Source organism: Eptatretus burgeri, chromosome 18 (genome assembly GCF_056783735.1).
Source record: "Eptatretus burgeri isolate ZD-2024b chromosome 18, Ebu_testis_v1, whole genome shotgun sequence".
Lineage (NCBI taxonomy): Eukaryota > Metazoa > Chordata > Myxini > Myxiniformes > Myxinidae > Eptatretus > Eptatretus burgeri.
In genome coordinates, this window is record NC_140978.1 from 22,818,170 (window position 1) to 22,845,500 (window position 27,331).

Here is a 27,331-nt window from a genome sequence, read left to right on the forward strand (position 1 = left end):
CCATTTAAGCATAAAGTTATTTTGGGGATCAAATTTAAAATTGATACATCCTTTACCTCAATGTTGATTATAAGGAATAGAATAAGGAATATTTTAGTCTTAGTTTGAAGTCAATTAAACCATTTTTGATGACGTTATGACTGTAAAATGATTTTGACCTTTCAAGGCCACATAAGGTCAAAGGTCATGGTGTCAAATGAAAGCCAATAAAGGACTTGATATATGTCTTCCATAGTAAACACGCATATTCCCAACCTTTTTTGATTCATAATGGAAAATACGTAATTTTGACCGATGACCATGACCCCCAAAACTTCGGACCCTACCGATCTTCACAAATATGCATTTTTCACTATAGGAATGGGTAGGATTATAAGTGAGAAATAGAATCAGATTCACTATAAGCTTAGTTTGAAGTAAATCAGATCATTTTTGACGAAGTTATGAGCGAAAAACGATTGTGATCTTATTGTGACCTTGACCTTTGATCCAATTGGACCCAAAAGTTAATGGGGTTGTCCAAGGTTCATTGCCCACCTGAGGATTAAATTTGATAGTGTTTGCTAAAGCCGTTTTGCCATAAAGTTGCTAACAGACAGACAGACAAACAAACAGACAAACAAGCAGTCATCGACTGGTACTTACGAAATCGTCAACTTGAGCTCTGACCTTGTCTAATAAAAAGCTGTCTCCAGAGAAGGTAGCGACGCAAACCAGAAGTTTCTATGATGAATCTGTACCAAACCATCAAAAATCGAATGTTTGACCTCACTGTGACCTTGACCTTTGACCGATTTTGACCAAAATCTAATCAGCACGAGCCATCACCCTCCTGAATCACGTGGTGTAATTTGACATTGGTAGCTTCTTCCGTTCTCGAGTTATCGTGCCTACAAACAAACAAACACACACACAAACAAACAAACACACAAACGGATGACGGAAGCCATAAATATACTTACGAAATCTTTGGATTTCATAAGTAACAAACCGGAAGATTACAATATCCCGCTCCCTCCCTCCGGGGGGCGGGATAATAATAATAATAATAATAATAATAATAATAATAATAATAATAATAAAAAAACGTCATGGGGCAGGATCAGGTGTCTGATTAAAGCAGGGTTGCATCAAACTGGGACGGCCGTCTTGGTACACGGTCATCACTGCCTGCAGTTATCAAGTGGCGGTTCTAATTATGTCTCTTTGTAATTGCGTAACACACCAGTACATAAACACCGCATAAAACAAGTTCTGGCGAAGGTCTGCAATCTCCGATTGCTCTTTTTCTTGTTTGCTTTTGTATCATCGTTATACATTCCCTTCCTTTGAGTATAACCAGGATCTGCATTTGTTTCCGTTGCCATATCAAATATAACACCTTCAACATTTCCCTTTCCCATTCTATCACTGAATGAATATAGCATAAATTTCATCACTTCAGATGTAGCAGAGATATAATCAACCACTTCCACTTCTTGTGTTCCACTATACAAACGAATGCTATCAAACATTTTCCAGAAGAAATCATTTACGAGTGTGGCATTTGTGTTATTCGCAGCCTGAGTGAATGTAAATTTACACAACAAGAAAGTATCAGCTATATTCAAGTAAGTTTGTTGATTATTTATTTCAAAACTTTTTGTTCTCTTTGTATTCCTGTCTGTTCCTGTTATAGCATTTGCCTTGAAGTAGTCTTCCTTTTTAGTGGAGTTTGAGATGATAATCCATTCATCCATTGAGACCATACTCTGTGCAGAACGTTGTTGCTGCCTAAGGAGATTCCTTGGCTGTTGGGCACAATCCTGGACAGGTCGCCACTCAGACACATTATACCAGCATGCTGGCACTCATTTTGCTGACTTTGGAAAGATGAGAGGCAGAGTCAACCCCATCTGGTATTACTGAAACATCTGAGTGGGGTTTGAACTCAGGATCATAGGATCCCAAACCCACCACCCGAACCATTAAGCCAACACCAGGCATAAGATGATAATGGTATCATCCAAATCATAGATACTATCAATTGTTTCTGTACTTGTATTTATTTAGTAAAAAAAATTAAAACTTTTGAAACCCTGACCATTATATTTGGGTTATTTTCTTCCTTTCTTGGTGAGACAATTGAGTTTTGCCTTTCTTAATTTCTTTGATTGCTTGTAATTTATGGGATTCCTTTAGAGCATCTTTTATCGTTTTTATACCCGCAATGTTTCCCATGGCAAAAGCGGTTGGGCCTATTAGATCTTTATGTTGAAGAATTGTTGAACCTATACCCATTAGAGTATCAATTATCCCATCTCCAATATTTATTAAATGATGTCCTACACCCCATTGTTTCTTAGGTTTTTAGTATCCTCGACCAAGATACATACCTTCACCCTTATAGTATGATGAAAGGAACATCCCATCCCCATCTTTATTAATTATTTTATATTTTCCCAACTCGTGTTTCCTCACAATGACCATGGTATAAGTTTCCATTGACAATAAATATGCTTCATACTCTTTTGTGGGGTCAACTTGTCATGGGTATGGGAGTGAAGCCGTGTGGTCACTCGTCGTGAAATTAAAATTGAGGATTGTGCTTCTCATCTTATTTAATACGGGTTAAAATGTCCTTGCATTGACATATATTAATTATTTTCATCTTTATTAAATGGTCTATAATGGTTGATGCCTCATGAAAACAATTATTGTTTCCAGCCCTCTTACTTCTTAACAGCAATAACAGTCTTTTCACCAATTGTGATGGGTCATTTGGAAGAAAGCTAACATGTTGCGAAGACGTACCTGAACCAAGCTTACTCAAAGCAGACATAATATGTTTCTCTTCCTCATTCTTCTTACTTTTACGAGCAACAGAATCTCCATAACCTAGTGAGTCTAGTAAATCAGTACATCCTCTATCATCCTCATTTTCTGTGTCCAACGGTTCATATATATATATATATATATATATATATATATATATATATATATATATATATATATATATATATATATATATATATATATATATATATATATATATATATATATATATATATATATATATATATATATATATATATATATATATATATATATATATATATATATATATATATATATATATATATATATATATATATATATATATATATATATATATATATATATATATATATATATATATATATTTCTTTATTGGGTCAGGTCAGGTCAGGTATGGGAGCATGTGCCAGAACAGCACGTCGCTGCGTCCACTTTCCGCCGGTACTCCAGGGGCCTCCGTCTGGCCATCCCCCAGGCAGATGCCAGGCCCATCCCCATCTCCTTGAGATGATGGTCAACCTGTTGCAACCATGAGGCACGTGGTCGACCCACTGGCCTCCTCCACTCATTTATTGGGGAAAGAGCTGTTATTCAGGTGTAAGGCCTTAAAGCATTAGTTTTATTAATATGGTTTACAGACTCACCTGTGTAACCATTGTGAGTCCAATACCAAAACTGATGATGCCAATTCCAGTCAAGAATGGCAAACGGTGGTGTTGCATTTCAAGTCTGTCAAGAACAGATTTAATTACTCCCTCCACCGATGCAAACTGAAACCAGGCACACAGAAATCCAATTTCAGAACTTCAACCCCAACCAACATTGCAAATCCTTCTTAAATTATATCTTATATTTGCATGAAAGTCAGATCATCTTCCATCTACTTGGAAGTCAGCCAATATCACTGCATTACATAAACATGGTCTATAAACGGATCCCCTGAACTACAGACATATCATCTCATACGCTGGTCAAGAACTTGGAATACATCTTCAATCCTGACAAGTCTCAAACTCTCATTCTGTCTCTCTGAAAAGACTGTCTGGTGAACTCTCCCATCTATTTCCTTAACAATCGACTTGAAAAATGTGTCACTCAAAATTCAGGACCTCAATATCAGCTGTACTCTTTCCTGGGCAAACTACATAACTAAGTTAGCTTCCAACGCAAGTGGCAGAGGGGGAATCCTCCATTGCACAAAGCCTTTCCTTGGCACATCTGAACACATATTGATCTACAGGGCCTTCATCTATAGCTTGCTACAATACTGCCCTTCCCTCTGGGCCGTTGCTCCTACCTCACACCTTGCTCAGCTTGATGCCATGGAAACAAAGGCCTTCCAAATCATTGGAACACCCCGCAATGCAGCTGAGTCTTTGGACGAATCATTGTCACATCACAGATATGTCGTTCACAATGCAGACAGGACTCAGGTTTATTGTCAGGTCAGGCCAGATCAGATCTGTGACTTGCCACAGGTATCATGTAAACCGATTCTAACCTGTTTCATGGTCCAGTTGTCGGTGACTAAACTGTCTCCCCCACCAGCTTTCCTGCTGAGGAGTGTGTACAGATATATACACCCAGCAGGATTAAAAACAAAACCTGTCAAAGGGGTGAAAGAGCTCCTTGTGAGCCAACGGCCATCAATATCTAGTGCCCATCTGTGCCTCCGGACGTCCTGTCCTGCAGATGGGTTACTTTTTTTAGGAGGCAGGTGGCAAGATTTGCACTGCGGCCACCGTAAAACACTTCACTCTGCAAAACACAAAAAAAAACACAAAGAAAATTGAAAACCCAATCCGTGGGAGTACCTCCTGTGCAGCTGCCCTCTGCAAGGCATCTCACCAGATGACGGGATTGGGGCAAAGCCTTTGAGACCCCCACTCTTTTATGATAAGAGGAAAACCATGGGGTATCCTTCCTGGGTCAGATTGCGGTAGTGTGTGTCTGGGTGGTGCTGAGGTGTTGTCCACCAGATGGTGGTCTCCTTGGGTTCACCTGAGGCAGTCCCTTTGGGTGGGTGCCTGGAATATCCTATCCCCGAAGAAGAGGATGATCATCTGTCTTTATTATCATCTGAGCTCAAGCGTTTGAACATCAGTATTGCAGCACTCTCTGAGGTTTGGAGACTGGATAGTGGAGAGATCATGGCAGGAGGTTACACCTACTATTGGTCTGGTCACTGTGTTGGTAAACATGCCCAAGGATTTGCTGTAGCTGTGTCCAATAAGCTCATTCCAATGATAATTGAGGTAACAATGGTCAAAGAGCGTATTCTGAGATGAAGGATGCGTCACTCCTTGGGTGTCGTTTTCCTGGTCTCTGTATATGCTCCGACTGAGGGGAGTGATCTCACTGTAAAGGACGCATTCCATGCCACGCATGTGCCTGTGGTTGATCAGTGCCGCAGGAGAGATACTCTTCTAGTCTTGGGGGATTTCAATGCATCGACTGGAACTGATAGGGATGGTTATGAGGCATGTGTTGGTCCCCATGGGTCAGGAACTATGAACTAGAATAGCACTAAGTTCCTTGACTTTACAATAAGTCGTGGACTTAGGGTGGCTGATTAATGATTTCAGCACCCACAAGCTCATCGCTGGACTTGGTATTCCAATGCGAGTAGTGTGGCAAAGGAGATTAACCATGTGCTCAGTGATGGTCACTGCAGGATGATCCAAAACTGCAGGGTCTACCCGAGTGCTCAGTGCCTCAATACCGACCACAGGCTTGTGGTCGCATCTCTGAAGTTGCAGATTAAATCTGAGAGAATGGAACTATCCCAGCCGAGGCTGGATGTTGGCAAGCTCAAGAATGAGAGGGTAGCTGCAGGATTTTCAAACAGGCTAAGTGGGGATTTGGGAGGTCTGAGTGCTTTTTGGAATCCTGAAGAGTTGTGGAGTGCCTTCAAGACCACCATCCTTGATGTTGCTGGTGGATGTCTTGGAAGTCATCGAAGGGCGAAGAAGAATTCTGTCGCTCAAAGGACACTGGATACCATTGACCAGAGTCACAGTGCCAGGCTTCATGGCAGAACTGAGCTGTTCAGGGAGATGAGGCATAAAACTGCACAAGTGCTGATTGTGGACAAGGAGGCCGATGTGCGAGGAATCTGTGAGTTGGTGGAGCATCACCTGTGGTCAAGTGATTCTCATCCTACTTACAGGGGAATTCGCACATTGCATTCCTCCAAGCCTATCCCTCAGTGTACTGCAGTTAGAGCAGAGGGTGAAGGGATATTGACAGACATCCAAAGTGAAGGCCTGCTGGGCTGGTTACTTTACAGGGCTATACCAGGCTGATCCACCAGTTGTTGACGTGGATGTCTGGGGTGTTACTATCGCTATTGCGGACACAACATTCAACTGTGATCCACCTTCCTTTGTGGAAACATAGGTTGCGGTGAAACGGTTGAAAGGGGGTAAAGGGCCTGGGATCTGTGGCATCCATGCTGAACTTTTCAAGGCTGGTGGAAATGCTGCACTCATATCATTGCATGCAGTTCTGTGCTCTGCCTGGAACACAGGCATCATCCCAACTGACTAGAGGAGGGGGCCTTGTTGTCGCTCTATGGAAATTGGATGATCAACAGGACTGCAACTACTGAGGGGTGATGCTGCTCTCAGTGCTGGGCAATGTCTTTGCTCGAATAATTATTGATGGAGTTTGCCACTATCTCCTTGAGCACCAGCACCCAGTGCAGTCAGGCTTTGCAACAAAGAGGTCAACGATTGACCATATTCTTGCCCTTTGGGTCCTCACAGAATGCAGATGATAGTTTCGGCAGGGGCTGCTTGCAGTCTATGTTGATCTCTGCAAGGTGTTTTATTCAATGAATCGGGATGCTCTCTGGAGGATTCTTTGCCTTCGTGGCGGGATGCCACCAAAACTGATCAATCTGATGTCTGAACTACACTCTGGTACTGAGAGTGCTGTGAGATGTGGCGATACCATCTCTGACGTATCTCAGGTGTTACTGGAGTTCGTCAGGGGGTGTGTACTGGTCTCCCCACACTTTTCAGCACTTGTATGGACTGGATTCTGGGGAGGATGTCAGAGAGATCAAACTGCGGTGCCTCGTTTGGTAATGTCAAGATCTCTGACCTTGATTTCGCAGATGATGTAGTCATTTTCGCGGAGACTTTGGATATCCTTTTGGGGGCCCATGGAGTGCTGAATGAGGAGTTGCGGCAGCTGGGATTATGGGTTTTCTGGGTCAAAACTAAGATCCAGGCGTACATTGACATCTTGGATGCTGCTATCTTGACTGTACCTGTTTGTAGAGAGGACGTTGAGGTCACGGAGAGATTCACTTGCCTTGGCAGTGATATTAATGTCTCTCCTGTTTGTGAGCCAGAGCTCAGTAGATGTCTGGGTCGGGTCTGGGGAGTCATGGATTCGCTGGATCATGGGGTGAGGCGCTGTCACTAAAAGTGCAGGAGGACAAAAGTCCGAGTCTTCAGGTCCTTGGTGCTTCTATTCCTGCTCTACGGTTGTGAATCTTGGACTCTGACCAGGGATCTGAGACCGAGACTTAATTCCTTTGGTACCAGTTCTCTTCGGAGAAGCCTTCGCTATCGCTGGTCAGACTTTGTGTCCAACAAGCGGTTGCTGAGAGAGACTCAAATGAGATTTGTTACCTGCATAGGCTGTGAGCATCAGCTGCGGCTCTACAGACATGTGGCTCGTTTTCCTGACACTGATCCTGCTCACCAGATTCTCTCAGCGAGGGAGTCTTGTGAGTGGAGGAGGCCAATGCGCCGACCATGTGCTTTGTGCTTGCAGCAGATTGATCTACATCTCATGGAGATGGGGATGGGCCAGGCATCTGGCTGGCGGAATGCCAGACACAGGTCCTTGGAGGACCGGTGTAAAGTGGACGCAGCGACGCGCTGCTCCGGCGCATGCTCCCATACCTGACTTGACCTGACAGGGCCTTGATCTATAGTTTGCTAGAATATTGCTCTCTCTCCCTCTGGGCTGTTGCTCCAACCTCACACTTTGCTCAGCTTGATGCCATGGAAACAAAGGCCTTCAACATCATTGGAATACCCCGTGATGAAGCTGATTCTCTGGGTGAATCATTTTCACATCGCAGACAGGTCGTTAGTCTGTCTTCTAATGCGTCCTTTCTGCTCTTCCACCCTCTGCCCTTTTCGTGCTCTGTCCTCCCCAACCTTATGTATGGTGCATGCGGTCTGCCAATAACCCCCCTTCTGGTGAAACTCTTTCCTCACATTCACTTGTTCATTTCTTTTTACCACCTGTGTCGACAACTTCCTCAGTGTCTTCAACCTTATTCTTCCCAATAGGGCTTCAAGGCAGTTGTTCTCCACCTTCTTGCGTCATCCCTCAACCACAACCATGATCTTTTCTCCCTCCATTAACTCTCCCCAAACACACATCTTTCCTGTCAATGTCTACTTCTCTGATTGCGACTTTGCAACTGTAAACATCTTTACCCCATGTCCTCCCCTTGCCCTCATTCTTCTCCAAATCCATTATTTATCCAGGTGTCCTCTATATTGTTCCTTCATCCTGCTGTTGATGTGTTTCTCCCCCACCCCCACCCTTTCCACTGTTCCTTTCTTTCTGTTATGTCCTGATCCATTTTCTCTTTGTGCATGAGCCTCGACATTGTCTACAAAAAAGATTACAGCAGAAAAATGGATGAGTGGAACAGTTATACAAGGTAAATGATAAGTCGAGCACATGCTACACGAACAGAAATAATGCGTTCCCTTCAACTTCATGTCTATTATCGTTCAATATTACATTCATTGTTTTCCATTCAGCAATGAAACAATGCTCCAAATCCGTGTCGATTTGTGAAACATGATTTTGAAGTGGTTTGGCAGCAGCTTTACTTTACAAGCTCTGCCTTCACTGTCTACGATAGATGGCTCATGGCTCACAAATTATATTATTTTAAACACAGGTGTTACTTTTGTGCAGTGGCATTTTTACCTTGGGTCCCTCAAGACCTGCATCATGGAATCCCCTTTATATATTTTGGAAATCAATAATCTGTGTATTATCCCAACCCTCCCACCCCCAATATTTTTTACTCTCTTTATCCAGAAAAGTACAAGAATTTCATGTCATTACACATTTATTGACAGGATAGACTTTCTGACCTGCAGATAAGGGAATACTGTAAAAGAAAGACTACAGAACATAATTTGAAGTTATTTTCGAACCTCACTGTCAATCCCCAACAGTAGTAGTGTGATGAAGAAGAGCACAGCCCAGAGGCCAGGAAGAGGCATCATGGTCACCGCTCTGGGGTAAACAACAAACACCAGCCCTGGACCTGCAATGAAAGTTCACTTTTATTTGAATTTGTATTTTTATGATTTGTTTAACAGAGTGTTTCAAAAGTAACAATGCACTGAACAAAACAATTAGGTTTCATTTGTTTGTTAATATTGTAACGGTGAGCTGCTTGGTGGTTACCTTATCAAATGTACCACCCACATGATCCCCTTTTAGTGACAGGCTGTCAAAAGAGTGCACTATCTGCCAGAAAAGCCAAACAGATCTTTACTTTGATTTCCAGTGCATAGAAAACTAATGAGATTCTGTCACTGTGATAGTTTCCTCATTTGTTGATGCTTGGTCTGAGCGAACACTGAAGCATCCCATCATGATTGATGAGCCCCTAATGGGCTTGGTTCCAAAACTCCAATGGTCGTGGACCTAACCACTGTTGTATCCTGGATAGGGGTAATAATGCCAGTGCATTAAACTGTGCACTGCTAACATACACTAAAGTTGGAATAAGTTTTAAAAATAGGGAAGGGATGGAAAAACAAGGGGGAGGAGAATAAGAAGAAAGAAGCACGTATTACAGTTTATATTCAGTCGCTTTAAATCCCCAGAGACCAAGATACCACATTCGGCTTAACCGCAACTTTATCCCATCTGTATCACAGATGGCGAAGACAGGGAAAGACAGGATACAAGAAAAAAAAAAACTTCACCCCACACCAGAGCGAGCTTGGGGTCTGTTGTGGCTTGGAGTTGGTCATGACTCTGGGTCCGGTCCTGGCCAAATTTCTTTTTCCTCAGTCATCGGAACACCCATGCTCACTGGCACAGACCTCCGCACATCGAGGACATACAATGACAAAAACCCTCCCTCTTTGAAGTGGACCTCAAACTCCAACATCAACACTGACACAGTGGGGTTGCAACTCTCCCCTTTTATTCACAGCACCACACACTTCCACAACCACTCACCCGTGTGACCGCCTGATTGTTGGCCCCACATACAGACCGAACCGTGCATCAAAATGCCCATCATTATTGGCATAACTAGGGCGGCCTTCACACATGAGCATGGTCACGAGTGGTCAGAAAAGTCATGCCATTAAGCAGAGCATGCTTACTGGTGAGCCTGGGCCATTAGTTCAATAACGGAAGACATATAGGACAGATTACAGAGGGATCATTATGGGCTCAAGAAGGGAAGGGGGAATCGTGTGGCTTAGACACATAAGGATGGGGAGGGAATCACGATTATCATTCCTGATATATTATTCGACACATTCCCTGTAATTTCCCAAAGTGAAGGTGTATGCAAGCACCAGAATCTCTCTGGATAGGAATCATCCTTATACAGTAACATGCAAAAGTATTTACCTCGCTCTAAATTTTTCACATTTTTATGCCACCTAAACTAATTTTGTGATGTTTTCAAATGAAACTTAATATATAGTGTCTTCACAAACTAATCCAAAGTCATAAAGCTAAAAAATACAGCAAAATGTGAATAAGTTAGATTAATAGCGAAAATCAGATGATTCTCAGTTGCATAAGCATCCAAACCCTTTGCCTAATTAACCTTAAATCATTCCCTAAGCACATTATTTGTTTTAAAGGTTAAAGAAAATAAGTGTAATAGGTGTCACCTGTATGTAGTCAGTGGTTTAACTTAAAAATTAAGGTCCCCCACTTATCTAAGGAGTTCAAAGGTGCAACACACTTTTAAAGTGCAAGAAGGTCAACCAAAAAGGCAAACGTGAAGACAAAGAAGGTTTCCAAAGAAGTCAGATATTAAGTTGTGGAGAAGCACCGTTCAGGAGAGGGTATAAGAAGATTTCAAAGTCACTTATTATCCCTTTGAGTATGGCAAAATCCATCATTAAGAAGAGGAAGACGTATCATACCACCCATACTCTTCCCAGATCAGGTTGCTCATCCAAACTCAGCAGCCGGGCAAGCAGGAAATTGGTTCTGGTTCTGAATGTCACTGTAAATCCAAAAATAACTTTCAAAGACCTACAAGGTTTTATGTCCAAGATGGGGGTCAGTGTTCATCAATCGACAATATCCTGTTCCCTTCAAAAAGCTGGCCTCCATGGCCAAATGGAAAGAAAGAAGCCATGACTAAAAAAGATGTACCTAAAGGCTCGTATGGATTTTGTGAAAAAGCATGGAGTTTGTAATGATACTGCAGGGATGTGGAGAAAGGTTTTGTGGTCAGACAAGTTAAAAATTGAACTTTTTTGATTAAATTCAAAGCGTTACATCTGGCAGAAACCTGATACTGCACATCACCCAGTCAACACCATCCATACTGTCAAGCATGGTGGTGGCAGCATCATGTTATGGAGCTGCTTTTCATCATCAGGGACTGGCAAGCTTGTCACGATAGAAAGGACAACGGATGGTGCAAAGTACAGGAGAATCCTTGATGAAAACCTGATTGAGTCAGCCATGAATGTGAAACTGGGAAGGAGATTCACATTTCAGCAGGAAAATGATCAGAAGCACAAAGCTAAAGCCACACTGGAGTGGCTGAATAAGAAGAAAATAAATGTTCTTGAGTGGCCCAGTCAAAGTCCTGACATGAACCCAACTGAACATTGATGGCGACACTTGAAGATTGCAGTCCATCGACAATCTTCATCAAAGTTGGCAGAACTCGAGCAATTTTCAAGTGAAGAATGGACAAATATTTCACCATCTCACTGTGCAAAGATTGCAGAGACCTACCCAAAAAAACTCATAGCAGTTATTGCTGCAAAATGTGCTTCACCAAGTACTGACCTAAGGGGCTGATTATTTGTGCAACCAGTGAATTTTGATTTGTACATGTCTTTTTTACAGGTACGCTACCAGTAAAAAGTTTTAGAACACCCCCATTTTCCCAGTTTTTTTACAGAAATTTAAGCAGTTCAAGTCCAGTGAATAACCTGAAATGGTACGAAACTAAGCGGTAAACTGCCAGAGGTTAAAAAAAAGAAAAAAGTAGGTTACCAAAAACTGAAAAATAATGTAAATTTCAGAGTTGTTAAAAAAGGCCCTTTTCAGGGAACAAGTAATGTGTTAGCAACTGCAGCTGTTCTGCAGCAATGAAAGTAAATTAAGCCTTGAAAGTTGATGCAAACAATTCCTACAGGTGTCCCAACTTTTGTTGATTAGTTACAAACCCTCTGTCTGTAAAGAAAGCAGTATTGGAACAGACTGTGTTGCTCCAACCTCTGAAGCATTGTTTGAACAATATTGCACTGCAGAAAGGGGTATATTGCTATCACAATGGTGAGAAAAAGACAATCAACAAAGGAAGACGGACAGACCATTATAACCATTAAAAGTGTCGGTCTTTCCTTTGGAGAAATTACAAAGGAAGCCAAGGTGTCAGTGAGTACAGTTTCCTACACCATCAAAAGGCACTAGGAAACTGGAGGAAACTCTGACAGGAAGAGGTCTGGCAGACCCAAAGCCACAAAACAATCAGAAGACAAGTTTCTGAGAGTCAACAGCTTGTGTGATAGGCAGCTCACAGGACAGCAGCTTCAAGCACAGCTTAACACTGGTCGAAGTAAGGAAGTCTCAGTTTCAACTGAGAAGAGAAGACTTCGAGCTGCGGGTTTGACAGGTCGAGTGGCAGTAAGAAAGCCATTGCAAAGATGGCAAAATAAGAAAAAGAGGCTTGCCTGTGCCACGAAGCACCGCCAGTGGAGTATGGAAAACTGGAAGAAGGTCTTATGGACCGATGAATCAAAATTTGAAATCTTCGGTTCATCATGCAGGGTTTTTGTATGCCGTCGAGTCGGTGAAAGGATGGTTCCTCAGTGTGTGACACAAACTGTCAGACATGGAGGAGGAAGCGTGATGATCTGGGGCTCTTTTGCTGGATCCAGAGTCGGCGACTTGCACAGAGTGACTGGCACCCTGAACCAAAAAGGCTACCACAGCATTTTGCAGCGCCATGCAATACCCTCTGGTGTACGCCTAGTTGGTCAGGGGTTCATCCTACAGCAAGATAACAACCCAAAACATACCTCCAGGCTATGTCAGAACTACCTTAGAAGAAAAGAACAAGACAGTAGGCTTCAAATCATGGAATGGCCAGCAGTCTCCAGACTTCAACCACATCTAGCTGGTTTGGGATGAACTGGACAGAAGGGTGAAAGCAAAGTAACCTACAAGTGCAACACATTTGTGGGAACTTCTGCAACAGTGTTGGGAAGAACTTTCCAAACAATATTCGATTTCCATTGTGGAAAGAATGCCACGAGTATGTTCAGCTGTTTTATCTGCAAAATGTGGCTACTTTGATGAGTCAAAAATGTAGATTAAGTTTTGTTCAACAAAATGAATCAATGATTTATTTTTTACCTGCAGTTGTATATTTGTTCTGTGCTTTAATTGCAGAGTACATTGAAACATTAAACTGCTTAAATTTCAGTAAAAATTGGAAAAATGGGGGTGTTCTAAAACTTTTGACTGGTAGTGTATTTCGGACATATTGTTGCGGGGCCGGGCGTCGTCCGCGAGCACGATCGCTAGATGGAGCTGCAGAGTCGGTTCGACCGACCGCCCGGAATGTAGATCGTACTTCTTTGGAAAACTCCGTAAAAGTACAGGTTCCTTATTGGACCGAAGTTCGCCAATAGACAGACCATGTGGGGTCGGGTGGATTGCCAATTTCAATTTACCTAAATACCTACATGGTCCAACCTAACGGGGAAATTCACCCTCGACGGCTCCCATACGGAACGAGCCGCTTTGTGTACCTGTTCCGTGTGCAATCCGAGCGGTTTGATCACCGAGATCAGTCAGTCCCAAATATCCCATTATAACGGCAATGGCCTGGCTAATTTTCCAACACGCAGCATGCTAAGTCAATGAAGGAATAGACACAAACGAGCTGAAACATTTCACAAATGGGGATGTTTATTTACAATGGGGGATGATAGGAGCACATAAGGGCAGAGTTAAACCGAATATTAATAAATGCACGTATATGCAGGCAAAAAGCACTTATAAAATTCCCACTTAGCTGACTGGCGCCACGAACACACATACGCACACACAAAGAATCGGACCAAATGGTCTTTATTCGGACCTCCAGCCCAGAGGACAGTCGGGCTGAAGACCAGGGTCTGTCTTGGACCTGTCCACCTCGTGTGGTCTTCGCATTGACCCGGGCACCAGCTAGAGGCCAGCCGAACCCAGACACTGGCGAGCGACCATTGCGGTTCTTGCGGAGGGGGGGTGGTGTCCCTCAAGCTCGCCCGTTCGCCAAGAGAGGCACGGTGCCCAACCCTTGCGGTTCTTGTCGGGGACTGGCGTCGCTCGAGTTCTCGAACGTGAGGAGGAGGAAAAAGATGACGACGACGACCAAGACCAGCTTCTGCCTCGGACCGATTGACTGACTCCCCTTTTCATGCGCTCCGGCGCGGCTCGACCCCTCCCCCACTCGGCGCGCTGCCCAGCACATCGGTGGGTGGGGGCATTACCCCTCCCCCACTGAGCGCGTGGAGAATCCAGGAGCAGAGGGTTGTTGTTGTTCTCTGCAGAGCCGTAGTAATCCGTTGCTGTCGTTGTTGCAGTCATTGTTGGTGGTGTTACAAATAAGAGGAAATTCTAACTATCAAAAGTAACTCACAGCACATGAACATTTATTTACCCATTAGACAAAGGAAAGTTATACTATCTATAAAACACAGACTTACCAATATAACTGATATATAGGACCTGTATGTTGTGTGCGACAGGTTTCCAAATCCACAATAATATAACCTCCTTCAACTATAACGGTTTCGTTTGATCTCTTCAGCTGTGAATAAAAAAGTTAATTTGGAAAAATTGTTTCTACATAATATAATTCATAATTAATCTAAATGTGGCATCACTGGAAGGGGGCAAATATTTTTGCAGGCCACTGTACATACCATACTCATTATTATCCATATTACTCCTTTTATCCCCCATCACATTCCCACAACAATATTAAAATGTATGCTTGTTTACTTGCAAGTGTCATTGACTCGCTCAAATGACATACCCCTGTAAGACAAAATTAAACTCTAGGGGATATCTTCTGGAGATTTGACCATGTGGAGTGGAAAAATAAAAAAAAATTAAGTGCAACTTACCATGATCTGCAACAGTTGCAATGTCCACCCCCTGCTCTTTTGCCATGAATCCAAGCACAGAGAAAATGACAAGACCAGAAATGAAACTCACAGCAACACTTGTGCTCATGATGATGATTGTGTACCTGGAAACAAATATCATAATGTTCACCTTTTTCTCCACAAGGTCTTTCGGCGTTCAACAAAGGATCAGGAAAACATCATTAACTCTCGATAATTTATGTGATTTTAATTTGATTGGCTCAACCACGTTTGTGATAACCAGGCTACAAAGGAACCATGCACAGAAATTGTTCTTTGCCTTGCTGAACTAGTCCTCACTGTCAACTGTTTTTTGTTTGCTGATAAATTATACAGGCATATGAATGTTTTTCGCCGAGGGTACAAAAATGTGTCCAAACTAAGCAAGTATTTTTGTCGGTTACATTTAGAAACAAATTTAAGACCAGTTTGACGTTCTCATGCCAGAATTATTTGGATGCAAAATGGATGACTCAAGAGGATTTTGGGGGGATAAAAGATTATATATATATATATATATATATATATAAAAGATTATATATATATATATATATATCTATATATATATATATATATATATGTATCTATATATATATATATATATATATATATATATATATGTATCTATATATATATATATATATGTATCTATATATATATATACATATATACATATATACGTATGTATGTTCTCGAAATACAGCAAAAACTGTACACGATAGCACAAAAATTTTAGGGCCACCTTACTCACCATTCGCCTATGGTGTGCAGTATCAACTTTCGTTCAAATCGGGCAACGAAAAAAATTATTTAAAAATCTATTCTCAATTCAGCCAAGTACTCTTCAGGAGTATTTGATCAATGCAAACAACCTCAGCGGGATAGTTCGCTGGAGCTATCTTTTTTTTTTCTTGAAATGATCTTTTTTCATCAACCGCTGTCACAACGGGAACCCAACGGGGATCCATAAAGCATAAGGACAAACCATGGAGGATGTGCTGATATTCCTCGAGAAACCGGTTGGCCGAACCATGGCTCCTGACGTAAATGCTCAAATTTTCTTCAAATTAAAGTATGACCACTGAATAATATTAAAATTTTGTGTGTGTATTTTTTTAATCAACCGCTGTCACAACGGGAACCCAACAGGTTCACGGGTAGTCTAGTTGTATATAAAGGTGAACTTCCTTATTACCCTCGCTGAAGGAGAGGGTATTGCATTTGGGTCCATTTGTTTGTTTGTCTGTTTGTGTTTGTTACTTGCAAAATCGAAGATTTTTCAAGTATATTGGTCATATCATTCGATTTTGTTATTCTGTCTGTCTGTTTGTATGTCTGTGTTTGTCACCTGCAGGTCACAATTTTAAACTAATCTTCACGAAACTTCACCACATGGTATTTTGTCATAAGGAAGAAGCCTGTTGTTTTTGAGGTCAAAAGGTCAACATAGGCCAAAGGTCAACAACTAAGGTGATATTTCTAAAATCCTCAAATTTCATCTGATTGACTTGAAATTTGAAGAGAACTTATATTTCAGGTCACTGAATTCAACCTGTGAATTATTTTTGAGGTCAACATAGACCAAAAGGTCAACATAGGCCCAAGGCAACAACTACGGTGGTATTTATAAAATCCTCAATTTTCATCCGGTTGACAAGAATTTTGAAGAGCATTTAAATTTCAAGTCATTGAGTTCAACCACCAATTATTTTTTAGGTCAAATTTGTTTTATGGATTTTGCAAGTATCGTGCTCTGCACGGCTTCTTCTTCTTGTTTGTTTGTTTGTTTGTCCACACAGAACTTTCATGTTTTTCTCCGCAACTGCCTGTTCGGTTGAGATTAATTTTGAGCATTGGTGCGTCTACTCATGACGAATGTTGTAACGATAATTATGTTGTCATAGGTCACGTGGTGCGGCAACCATATTGGAAAAATGTAAAAAAAATGTTTCTCTGTTTCTCTGAAACCACTCCACGGAAAAAATTGAAACTTGGGACATAGAAAGTATTCCACATGGGGAATGAGGGTGAGTTTTTGATGACGTCCTAGGTACCTTCATTACGACGTCATAATTACATATGTAGAATGCCAAATCCAATCAGTATGAAAATTTTGAAGGTCCTCGAGAGATAAAATGTCCCACAGAATTTTTTCAATGACGTCATCGGTCACGTGATTTGTTTTAACACAGTCGACTCGACTCGTAGCCACATATGTTTTAACAAAATATCCTTCAAAAATCTTCTCTGAAATGGCTGAAGAGATCGAGGCAAAAATATACAAGTACAACTGCCTGTCTATGACGAACAAAAGGTTCACACATATGATGTCATAGGTCACATGGTTTGGCAGCCATATTGGATTTACCCTAAAACATCTTGGATTTAAAACGTCATATTGGATTTAAAAGTCTTCTCCAGATTGGCTGTTCAGATCGAAGGGAAACTTCACACAAATGTTCCCTAAGCCATGCTTGTCTAGTTTTGTAAAGGAAAAATTGATAGGTCACATGGTTTGGCAACCACATTGGATTGAAGAAAAATATGAAATCATGTTTTCGCTGGAATCACTTCATCATTCGACATGAAGCTTCATATTTATGATCAAGTAGTGATGGGGAATACGTTTTAAATTTCAATTTGATCGGATGCATGGTCTGGCAGACAGAATTATTAAATTTTTTGACATGGGTTCTTTTTGTTTTTTGATTTTTAAAAAAAAATTGGGAATAAGGCTCACTTGGCTGTGCTTGGATGGGTTTGAGGGTGGAGGAGTAGCAGTTGAAATTGGAATCCTATTCAGGTTCCTCCTGATGACTTCATCTTTGCTTTTTGCTTGTTTGGATTCCTTCTCATGACTCCAATGCAGGACTGTACCTATTTGGTCTTCCACTTGATTTGAATTGAATATATTTTCATCCCATTCTGAACTCAATTCAAAAATGAATAATAATCTTAAAAAACGTCATGGATCAGAGTCAGGTGTCCGATAAAAGCAGGGTTGCATCAAAGTGGGACATCTTGGTACTCGGTCATCACTGCCAGCAGTTATAAAGTGGCAGTTCTAATTACGTCTCATTAAAATTACATAACACCCCAGTACACAAACACCAAACAAAATACACCACACAAAAGAAGTCCTGGCGAGGGTCTGCAATATCTGATTGCTCTCTTTCTTGTTTGACTTTTTATGTTTATTTGACATACAAGTTTCAAAAATGTTACGCTGTTGATGTGGTTACTGTAACGTCACTCAGACGTTACAGACCCCAACTGACAAAGATCTGTTTGTTAGCCGACGATCTGTATGATCGTTCATACTCGTGAAGCACAAACCTTGGATCGCAGTCATTTGAGAACAAGCTGAGTTCAGCACCACCAACAACATACTTACACTAAAGGGAAGGAAACTACAAGGTGAATACTCCAACATTGGCAACCATGACAGGATCTGTCAGTTGTAAAAGGCTTTATGGTGTCACAGAAACGGCAGACGAGGAAGACTACGTGTAAGCCATGGTGCTGCAGTTGTTATCTGAGAACAAAGTGACGGTTCATCCATCTGCCATGGAGTTTGATAAGTGGATTGAGTTAGGTGAGTGGCTTGGACTGAAGGGAGAGACACCAATGGCGTTTGTTAAAGAATAGCAAGCGGCTGCAAAGGAAGAGAAGGCTCGTGGATGTGAGAAAAGAGAGGCGAAGCATAATGAATGCAAAGAGGAGGTGGAATGCAAAGACGCTTGGGAAGCTGAACGTATGAAGGAGGAAATGGTAATGAAGATTGAATTGGCAAGAACACAGTTGGAGGTTGAAGCGGCTGCACGTGCGCGCACCACACCTGACACTACTGATGTATGAGTAATGGCAAACTAGCTGAAGCTCCCCACATTTGACGAGAAATGTGATGAGCTGGACGCGTACCTTGAGAGATTTGAAACCTTCGCTATGAGTCAACATTGGAACAGAGAGGACTGGGAGTTAGTCTCAGCCTTCTTTATTATTATTATTTTTTAATGCAATGTCGATGCTCGTATGAGAGCTAACACACAAAACGTACAAGGGGAGCAGGAGACAAGAGGGGCAGGAAAGGGAAGGACAGAGACAGAGTGGGGAACAGAGACATGAGTAGATCTGTGGAAGGGAGAGGGATGGGGGCAGGGTACACAGGGTAAACAAGATGGATATTACAGGGACTTTCAGGAAGGATAGCAGGGAATTTGAAGGAGGTGGGTTTGGGTTGGATTAACAGGGGTATAAAAGATCGTAGTTTTGGATGGGGGAAGACAAGACATGGTGATGAACAGCTGTTTTGAAGACCTGGAGGGAAGAGTGGGATTTAAGAGAGTGTGGGAGTTTGTTCCAAAGGCAGGAAAGAATAGGAATGAAAGAATGAAGGTGAGCAGCGATTCTTGTTCTTGATTTTGGTAGTTTTACAAGAATGGGGTTGCAAGCGGACCATGAGCGCACTGTGGAACTACAGGGGTGGGGGGGGGGCATATCGCAGAGCAGTGGGGGCGAGGCCAGAGAGGAGATGGTAAAAGACAGAAAGATTACCAACCTGCCTGTGGTGAGAAAGTGAGAGACCCAAAGACTCAACCTCATGACAGGAGATACCAATGATCCTAAATGCTTTGGTTTCCACAGCGTAAAGCCAAGAAAGGTGAGAGGCAGAAGCACCATCCCAGAGGGGAGAGCAGTACACCATCAGGCTGCAGACTAAAGCTTTATATGTGGTCAGGAGCTCATGCTTGCGAAGGAAGGACTTTGCATGACGGAGGATGCAGAGTCGGCGACTGGCTTTGGAGGCCAGCTTCTGACAGGCAAAGCACTCCAGGTGTACACCAGTCATTATGATTGCTTGAAAATGGCTTTATTGAAGAAGTATGAACTTACAGAGGAAAGATATCTTCAGAGGTTCAGAGAAATTAAATCTGACAAAGGTGAAACTGCGTTTCAGTTTGTGACATGTTTGAGACAGTGCTTTACACAATGGACTATGATGGCAAAGTGCGACCGCAGTTTGAAGCATAAACCGACTTGTTCGTTCGTGAACAGTTCCTTTGTGTGTGTTCTACGGAGATGGCCCTGTTCATACCTGAAGGCCCTGTCACACCTTGACGTTTTAGCCAGCGTATGGCAAGGTATCAAAATGTATGTAAAACGCTGGCATATGCTGTACTATTGATGGTTTTTTTCCAGTTTTGGACGTATTCATAACGAGTTACACGTATGCATAACGTATTAGTAATGTTTACAGAACGTTTCGATAACATATAGATAACTTATACCAACGAATGCTGAGCGTGTTGTCGGCGTTCACAACCAATGCCCAACGATAGTCGAACTTATGCATAGCGCGGCAGCGTATCGCCGTCGATCACGTGGCGTAGGCTATTAATAGGCTGTGGCTCGACGATTCAAATTATAACCGCACTAGACATCGAAGAGTCAAGCCGCTGTCACACCTTGATGTTTTAGCCAGCGTATGCTGACGTACGAAAAATTTGCCCAATACGCTGGCACACGTCGAATACGTTATGGGTAAGTTTTGTATACGTTAAGAGCACGCTGAAGCATGCTGACATATGTTGTAGTATGCCGAGTACGTTGACAAATTTTCAGCATGTTGAAAATTTTTCGACGTATGCCAGCGTATGACACACGTTCCGCATGCACTGGCCATAAGTTGTAGGCATGTGACGCGATCGTTGACACACGTCGACACACGTTACTTGTAAGTTACTCATAAGTCGAAACACGTCGAGGTAATGGGTAGCGTCAGTGTTCCAGACTCACTGGTTTTTTTTTTTCTTCTTCTTCTTCTTCGGTATGACGGTGATGTTGACACTTCGATTACTAGTGCGGTTATGATTTAAATCATTTAGTGGCAGCCTATTAATTTTATTATATTATAACCGCACTATAATTTTTTTTTTTGTTGGAAATCACTTAAAACATGTAGAAATGCAAAAACCAAAATTCAAATATTTTTTCAAAATGGCCGCCATAGCGGCCATATTGGACTTTGGACCAAGTCCCAAATCTAATGGGATGATCCTTAGACCATACCTAACCGCCCCACCAAGTTGCGTCGAAATCCGTCCCGGAGTTTTTCCGTAATACTGTTCACAAACAAACAAACAAACAAACAGACAGGGGTGAAAACAGTAACCTCCGTCCATCTTCGATGGCGGAGGTTAATCAACTTTAAAATCCATTTCAACCCTTCTATCTCCTGAAATGCTACACGTGTTTTCCTTCTATACCATGATATACAGTATGCCTCTTCTTATTTTTCACAAGGATTATTTTTCAGAGGTGTTTGTCCATTCGGCGCTTGGTCCACCAACTTTCCCCCGGGAAGTACAGCACAGCATTTCAAAAAGGTGTCTTATCTTCCATCGTGTGATCTTTATCTCCATTTGTTAAAATTGGAAATCAGAAATTAGAATAAGCATCCACCCCAACCCACCCGCTCAAGTTTCACGTTGCCCATTCCTTCATCTCTCCTCAATCCATCCTCTCAATGCTTCTCCCTCACCCCACCCTCTCAAGCCTTCCCTCACAACCAACACACTCAAAATTTTGGATTTGGTTAGATTAGGTCAGGTTATAGTGAGGCTACAAAAGATTGAGGATTTGTAGAAATAGGTTGCCTTGTTCAATCATTGCTGTACATTATGTTCAATGAACTGTGAAATTATTAGTGAACCTAATCACTTGAATGATCCTTTCTGGAATACATGAATTTCTGGATGCCCATTAATTACATTTAAAACACTGCACATTTTGGGCTCCATTGACTACACAAATGTTTTTAAAACCTCACTTGCATTTAAAAAATAGCAACGCTGAAGAAAAACGAAAACCTCACTTGTAGCAGTTGTAGTTGTAATCATTGTAGCTTCCAAGGGATGTTACCATGCTGAAGCCAATTGCAAATGAATAAAGGACTTGTGTCCCTGCATCCAGCCAAACCTGTTGGGAAACACACCCACAAAAGGCAAGATCCTTTTTACCCACTGACAACAAAATGATGATACATGTTGGAATGGAATTCCCAAAAATAACTAAACAAGCGAGGAAGGAATGACGACAATTCAACACCACAATCATTTTACGAATTACCATCACGATATATATTGATATTTTTGTCATAGGTGGCAAAAGTTAGAATTGTATGAAGATGTTTATGTTGGAGGTCGTTGTAGATTTGTAGTTTGGATTGATGTAATTGTGTATTTTATTTGATGTGGCATCGAGATGAAAAAAATGTCAAAATATGTGATGGTACTCCTATATCCTCCCTTTACTCCTATATATTCATGCTCACCTCCATTCCTTCTCCGACCATCCTACATTCTCTTCTTTTCCTCAATTTTAATTTCCTCAATTTACTACCTACCTGTACATACAAAATAAGAGATACAGTATCTCCATTCCTATCTTCTTCTTTTCTATTCCTTTTCCCAATGTTGGCATTTCCAATTTCATATATTCCCACCCTCCCTACCCTGTGTGTATGTAATAAACAGATGCCTTATAAAGGGATTACATGAACACATCTATTTTCACAAGGAGGAGATATTGCACGATTTGCTTGAACAACAGTATGCATACGGTATCTGGGAAGGTGAATTTGAATGCTCTTTTCTTCAATAACCGTTATGACTCCCTGTGAACCTTATCAGCAGACAATTCTGGGCTGTTTTCCTTCATAAATTAAGCATTATATTATACCAAACAATCCACGACAGAGACTTTATGACAGACAGCGAGTTTTATGAGAGAAAGTGAGTTTTCCGACAGTTTCCCACTCTGTGCATGTGTAAATGGCGTTTAACAGGTTGTAGTGTTTTGGGGTTGTATTATGTTTTTATATCCAATAAAAAAATAATTTGATTTAGGTATGGGTATCATACTCAAGAGACAATGTCGCTTCCTTCCATTGGAATTATTGTAATTGCTTCAGCCATTATTGTGCTTGACTGGATGACATTTATCAACAATTTGGTGGATGAACAATTCAGCAATTTTGTGATCTCTCGACTGGTAATTTAGCGATGTATTTTGGAGTCTTTTTCATTCTTGTTAGTGATGAAAACATTCGAGAATAAAAGGTATGGCTTTTAGAAGCTTTAGTAGCCTTTCAGCATATCATTTTGTACACATTTGATGGGGCAGACATTTTTTCCCATGACATCCCCACATAGAGTCCAACCGCCATCTGTACTCCATGATTAAAGAATAGTAACTTCCAGTTACTATCCTTTCAGGAGAATGGACTTCTGGTTCCGGCTCATATTCAATTTTCAGCAAAGCTTTTTATGAGAACTAGTGTGGATCGGTTCACTATGCTCGCCTCTCCACACGCTATTCCAGATTTGCTGTGTTGTCATGATTGTTGTACAGTTTACACCAATCATAATACAAACATTTCTTTTGTACAAATTTATTTGTGATATTGGTGATATTGGTGATATTATATTTACTTGTAAAGCTTGAAATGGTCAAGGGTCTCAGCTGTCTAATCTGCCTGAAGACTGGAAGGGGTATAAATGGTGTTAAGGTCAAAGGGGTCGAAAGTGACTTAACTGGTGTAAAGGTCCAAAGGTTCTTGGAATAGAAAGGGTATAAAAAGTGTGAAGGGTGAAGGGGACTAAAGGTGTCGAAAGTGTTGAAAGTGATCTTAAAGGCAAAAGGGCTCTTTATTGTCTTAAAGGTAAAAGGATTATTAAGGGTCTTAAGAGTTTCAAAGGGTCTTCTAATGGTCGAAGGGGTCTCAGCAGTCTAAAGGGTTGAAAGATACATTCCAATAAACAACATGGCGGAATTTGTGAAAGAAAATATGAAAAAGAAGAAGAAGACGTTTTGGTCACACATATACATACATACATAACCATATACGTTTGCTCCATTATAATAGGAATATAGAGAAGACAAGTTAATTTGGTCAAAGTCACATAAAATCGTAAATTTTCATGCAATTAACCTGAAATTTTAAGAATTTGCATTGGTTCACCAATCAAAAGCTCGAAGCTGATTGTTTTGTTGTTGTTTTTTTTAACAAAAAGTAAAAGGTCAAGGTTGCGTAAAATATCAATATGTCAGTCATATCAATGTCAGTGATCTAAAATGACCCAATTCATCGAGTGTAACCTGTGCTCTGTCAAGAAGGCCAAAATGTCAAGGTCACGAAATCATCAATTTCCATCTGATTGACTTGAAATTTGAGCAGAGTTTGCATATTGGGTCATTGTTTTTGAGGTCAAAAAGTCAAGATCACAAAAAAATTGTCAGTCTTTTTGTATTTTATTTTAGCTGTTTTTGTCATGTTTAGCATACGGAAGAAGTCCGAATACAAACCAGATGCAGACAGACTTTGAATTTCCAGATGCTTTCTAGTTTTATTTGGTGGTCCATTTCTGCTTCTTCCCCAGTTTTCCCTTTCACTTCTGTGATTGAGAGTTTGCAGATGTATTCATCTTGTTCATCCCGTATCCTCCTCCCCTTATAGTACTGCAGATATGTCAATAAATTGTGCCTTTGATAATAGAAGCATGAAATTTGGCACAAAGTTAGAATATAGCTGAAGCAAGATTTCTGACTGTAGGGTCATCGTAGATTAGCCCTATTACAAAAGTGGTGGCGATTTTCAAAGATGGCCACCATCGGTTGTTGTTGTACCTTTGATGGGGTAGATCAAGTCCATTGTAGGGTGATTTATTTGTATTATCTACCTCATATCAGTGGTTCATGTCACTCTACAATGGCAGATGATGCCAAATATCATAATTGGGGGGTAATAAAGCATTACTTTTATTTTAAGTGGGGACAACTTCACTAGAGCAATTGCCTTTCCAGCTAATAATGAGCACACATCAATTAAAGGGACTTGTTAAGTTTCAGTTTACAGCCCATTGTGTACAATTCATGTCTCATCCATCTTGTGACCATTGTTACCTGTCTGTCAGTCAGTCAGTGCAAAGTCCACCGCAGAGACAAAGAGCAGTGTACTACAGAGCAGCCTTCCAGCACTTGTCGTGTTCTATGCAGCCCTTCATGCAGCCATGATGTACGAGTTCCCTACAAGCTTGTGTGGCTTCTGGTAGGGTTGTCCAGCATACTTTCCAGCCTACTTCAACCATCTTGTTCCACCATGAGTGGCAAGGAACTGGAAGCTCTTCCCAGCACCAAATGCAACTCACAGTTCAGAGATGTTGAGGCGCTGGACTGATGTTACGGTCAGAACTACAACATCCATGTCAACCGTGCATGCCCTTGCTGTTGGCCTCTTCATGTGTGCATGAAGTCAGACCCAAGACATCTTGGTGATTTGTGCAAAGCACATCAGTATGGTATGTGGAGTTGACCTGGTTGTTGGTGTTGATGCCTTCTCTGTTTGTTGCCAGGAATGAGAATAACTCTGTCTTGTTGTCATCAATGCGGAGAAACACCTGCCACTTTCCAGGAAATGCACTCTGATGGATTGACATGTCTCCTAACCCCCTTACCTCTCTTTCTGTGAGTGTCAGCCCTCAATTTTTCATGGATGTACACATCCCAGGTGATGTCTAATATGGTTTCATGGTGAAGCTGTGATATGATGTATGGCACGGAAATATCAGTGGCATCTTCCTGGAACGTCTTTGCAGTCCCAGGTCACAGCATGTTGATGGTAGTGCCATCAAGGATGGTGACCTGAACTGTGGGACAGGAGACATTCTCTTTTGCAGGAGTAAGGTCCTGCAAGCAGCTCAACAAGTATGACTTTGCCCTGGTTATCAGGACACCCATCTGTGACAGTGCTGGTGGACAGGCCTGAGTTTTATGCTGGAAGAACTCGTCCAGATCACCATTATGTATCTGAGAGGCAATGTACAGTCGAGAGAAGAGTGAGCAGTTATTCTTTAGGGATGACAGCTGTAGCTGTTTGCTTGACTTCTCTGACTGGAGGCTGGCTGAAGAGATGGAGATTGTTCTGCTTGACAGGATCTGCAATGGAAAATGGTTGGCTGACAAGTCTCTCCTTTACATACGTCTCATACAAGTTGAGTCCAAGTTTCTCAATTGAGCGCACTGTGTCTGCCACAGCTGTATCTGCAATATTCCTACTGTCCAGTCCAAGAAGATCACTGCAGTTCTCATTAAATGGGTTTCTCATCTCTTCTATGACTCCATTCAGTGATTTTACATCTCGTGCAAATGCCATCTGTGCATGCTTCTTTTGTTCATAGTGATGCCGATCTGTGTCCTGCCTCTTCTCGGTTGAACCCTCAAATTCTCCAATCAAACGAGCCATCTTGGGACCAGATACCAACCAGTGATGCAGATCTGCCGAGTTCTCTGTTGGGCCAACAGCCCCACCATCACCTTTCACAGAGGCATTATTCTGCCCGTGTGACTGCTCAATGGCAATAGCAGAGAATGCATGCTTTGACTTCTTCATGGCAAAGTTCCCCTTCAGGAACTCACCATAGACATCAGAATGTCCCTCTTGAATTGCTCACAAAAATCATCACATTCAGCTCCAGCTGTAGGATGATGGACAAGAATTGAAAATGAGGACATGTATCAGCCCTTTCTGTACACCAGTCTTCCAGGGACATCACTTTGCTTTCATCTTCAAAGTCTTTGCTGTACTCAGTGTCGGCCTTCTTCAGAAGTCGATACAAACTACTGGCTGTGACTTGATGAGCCCGTCGGATGCATGTCACATGGGACGCTTTCAGAAATGAATCTGCTGTTCCAAGTGTGGCAACACTGGCCTGAACAAGTGCTCCTATCCACCCACTGCCCTCCAGAAGATCACCAAGCATCTTGAGAGCTGCCATCTCGATGTGTAGCCCACGAAATATCACACCAAAGTGATCCTCTCCATGAGTTGTTGGCCAGCTCCACTGGATTTCCTTTGCAACTGTATGGAGTGGCTTGTCACATGTGATGATTGGCACCTGACCAGCATTCAGGACTTCAACTGCAGTCTTCACAACGTCCATGGAGTGGCGAATCATGGCCACTGACTTGGCCTGGTGGGGGAAGAGAGGTAGCAGGGAAGTGAGCGCCACTTCACTGTCTTCTGGTGCTGCTGCTTGATG

General features: G+C 41.8%; 1 protein-coding gene across 7 annotated transcripts in view; it reads right to left on the reverse strand.

Annotated features, from left to right (window-relative positions):
* LOC147008728 (sodium- and chloride-dependent taurine transporter-like) overlaps window positions 1-27,331 on the reverse strand; it is a 173,642-nt gene that overhangs the window by 76,997 nt on the left and 69,314 nt on the right. For all 7 annotated transcript variants that reach the window (XR_015053321.1, XM_085864250.1, XM_085864247.1 and 4 more), the window contains exons 6-9: window positions 22,108-22,211; window positions 15,213-15,337; window positions 9,021-9,133; window positions 3,462-3,587 (exon numbers count right to left, since the gene is read on the reverse strand). Coding sequence is in view for 6 of the 7 variants with exons in the window: in XM_085864250.1 (XP_085720376.1) it covers window positions 3,462-3,587; window positions 9,021-9,133; window positions 15,213-15,337; window positions 22,108-22,211 (468 nt within the window). In the remaining variant the exon portion in view is untranslated. The remainder of the gene's footprint in view (window positions 1-3,461; window positions 3,588-9,020; window positions 9,134-15,212; window positions 15,338-22,107; window positions 22,212-27,331) is intronic.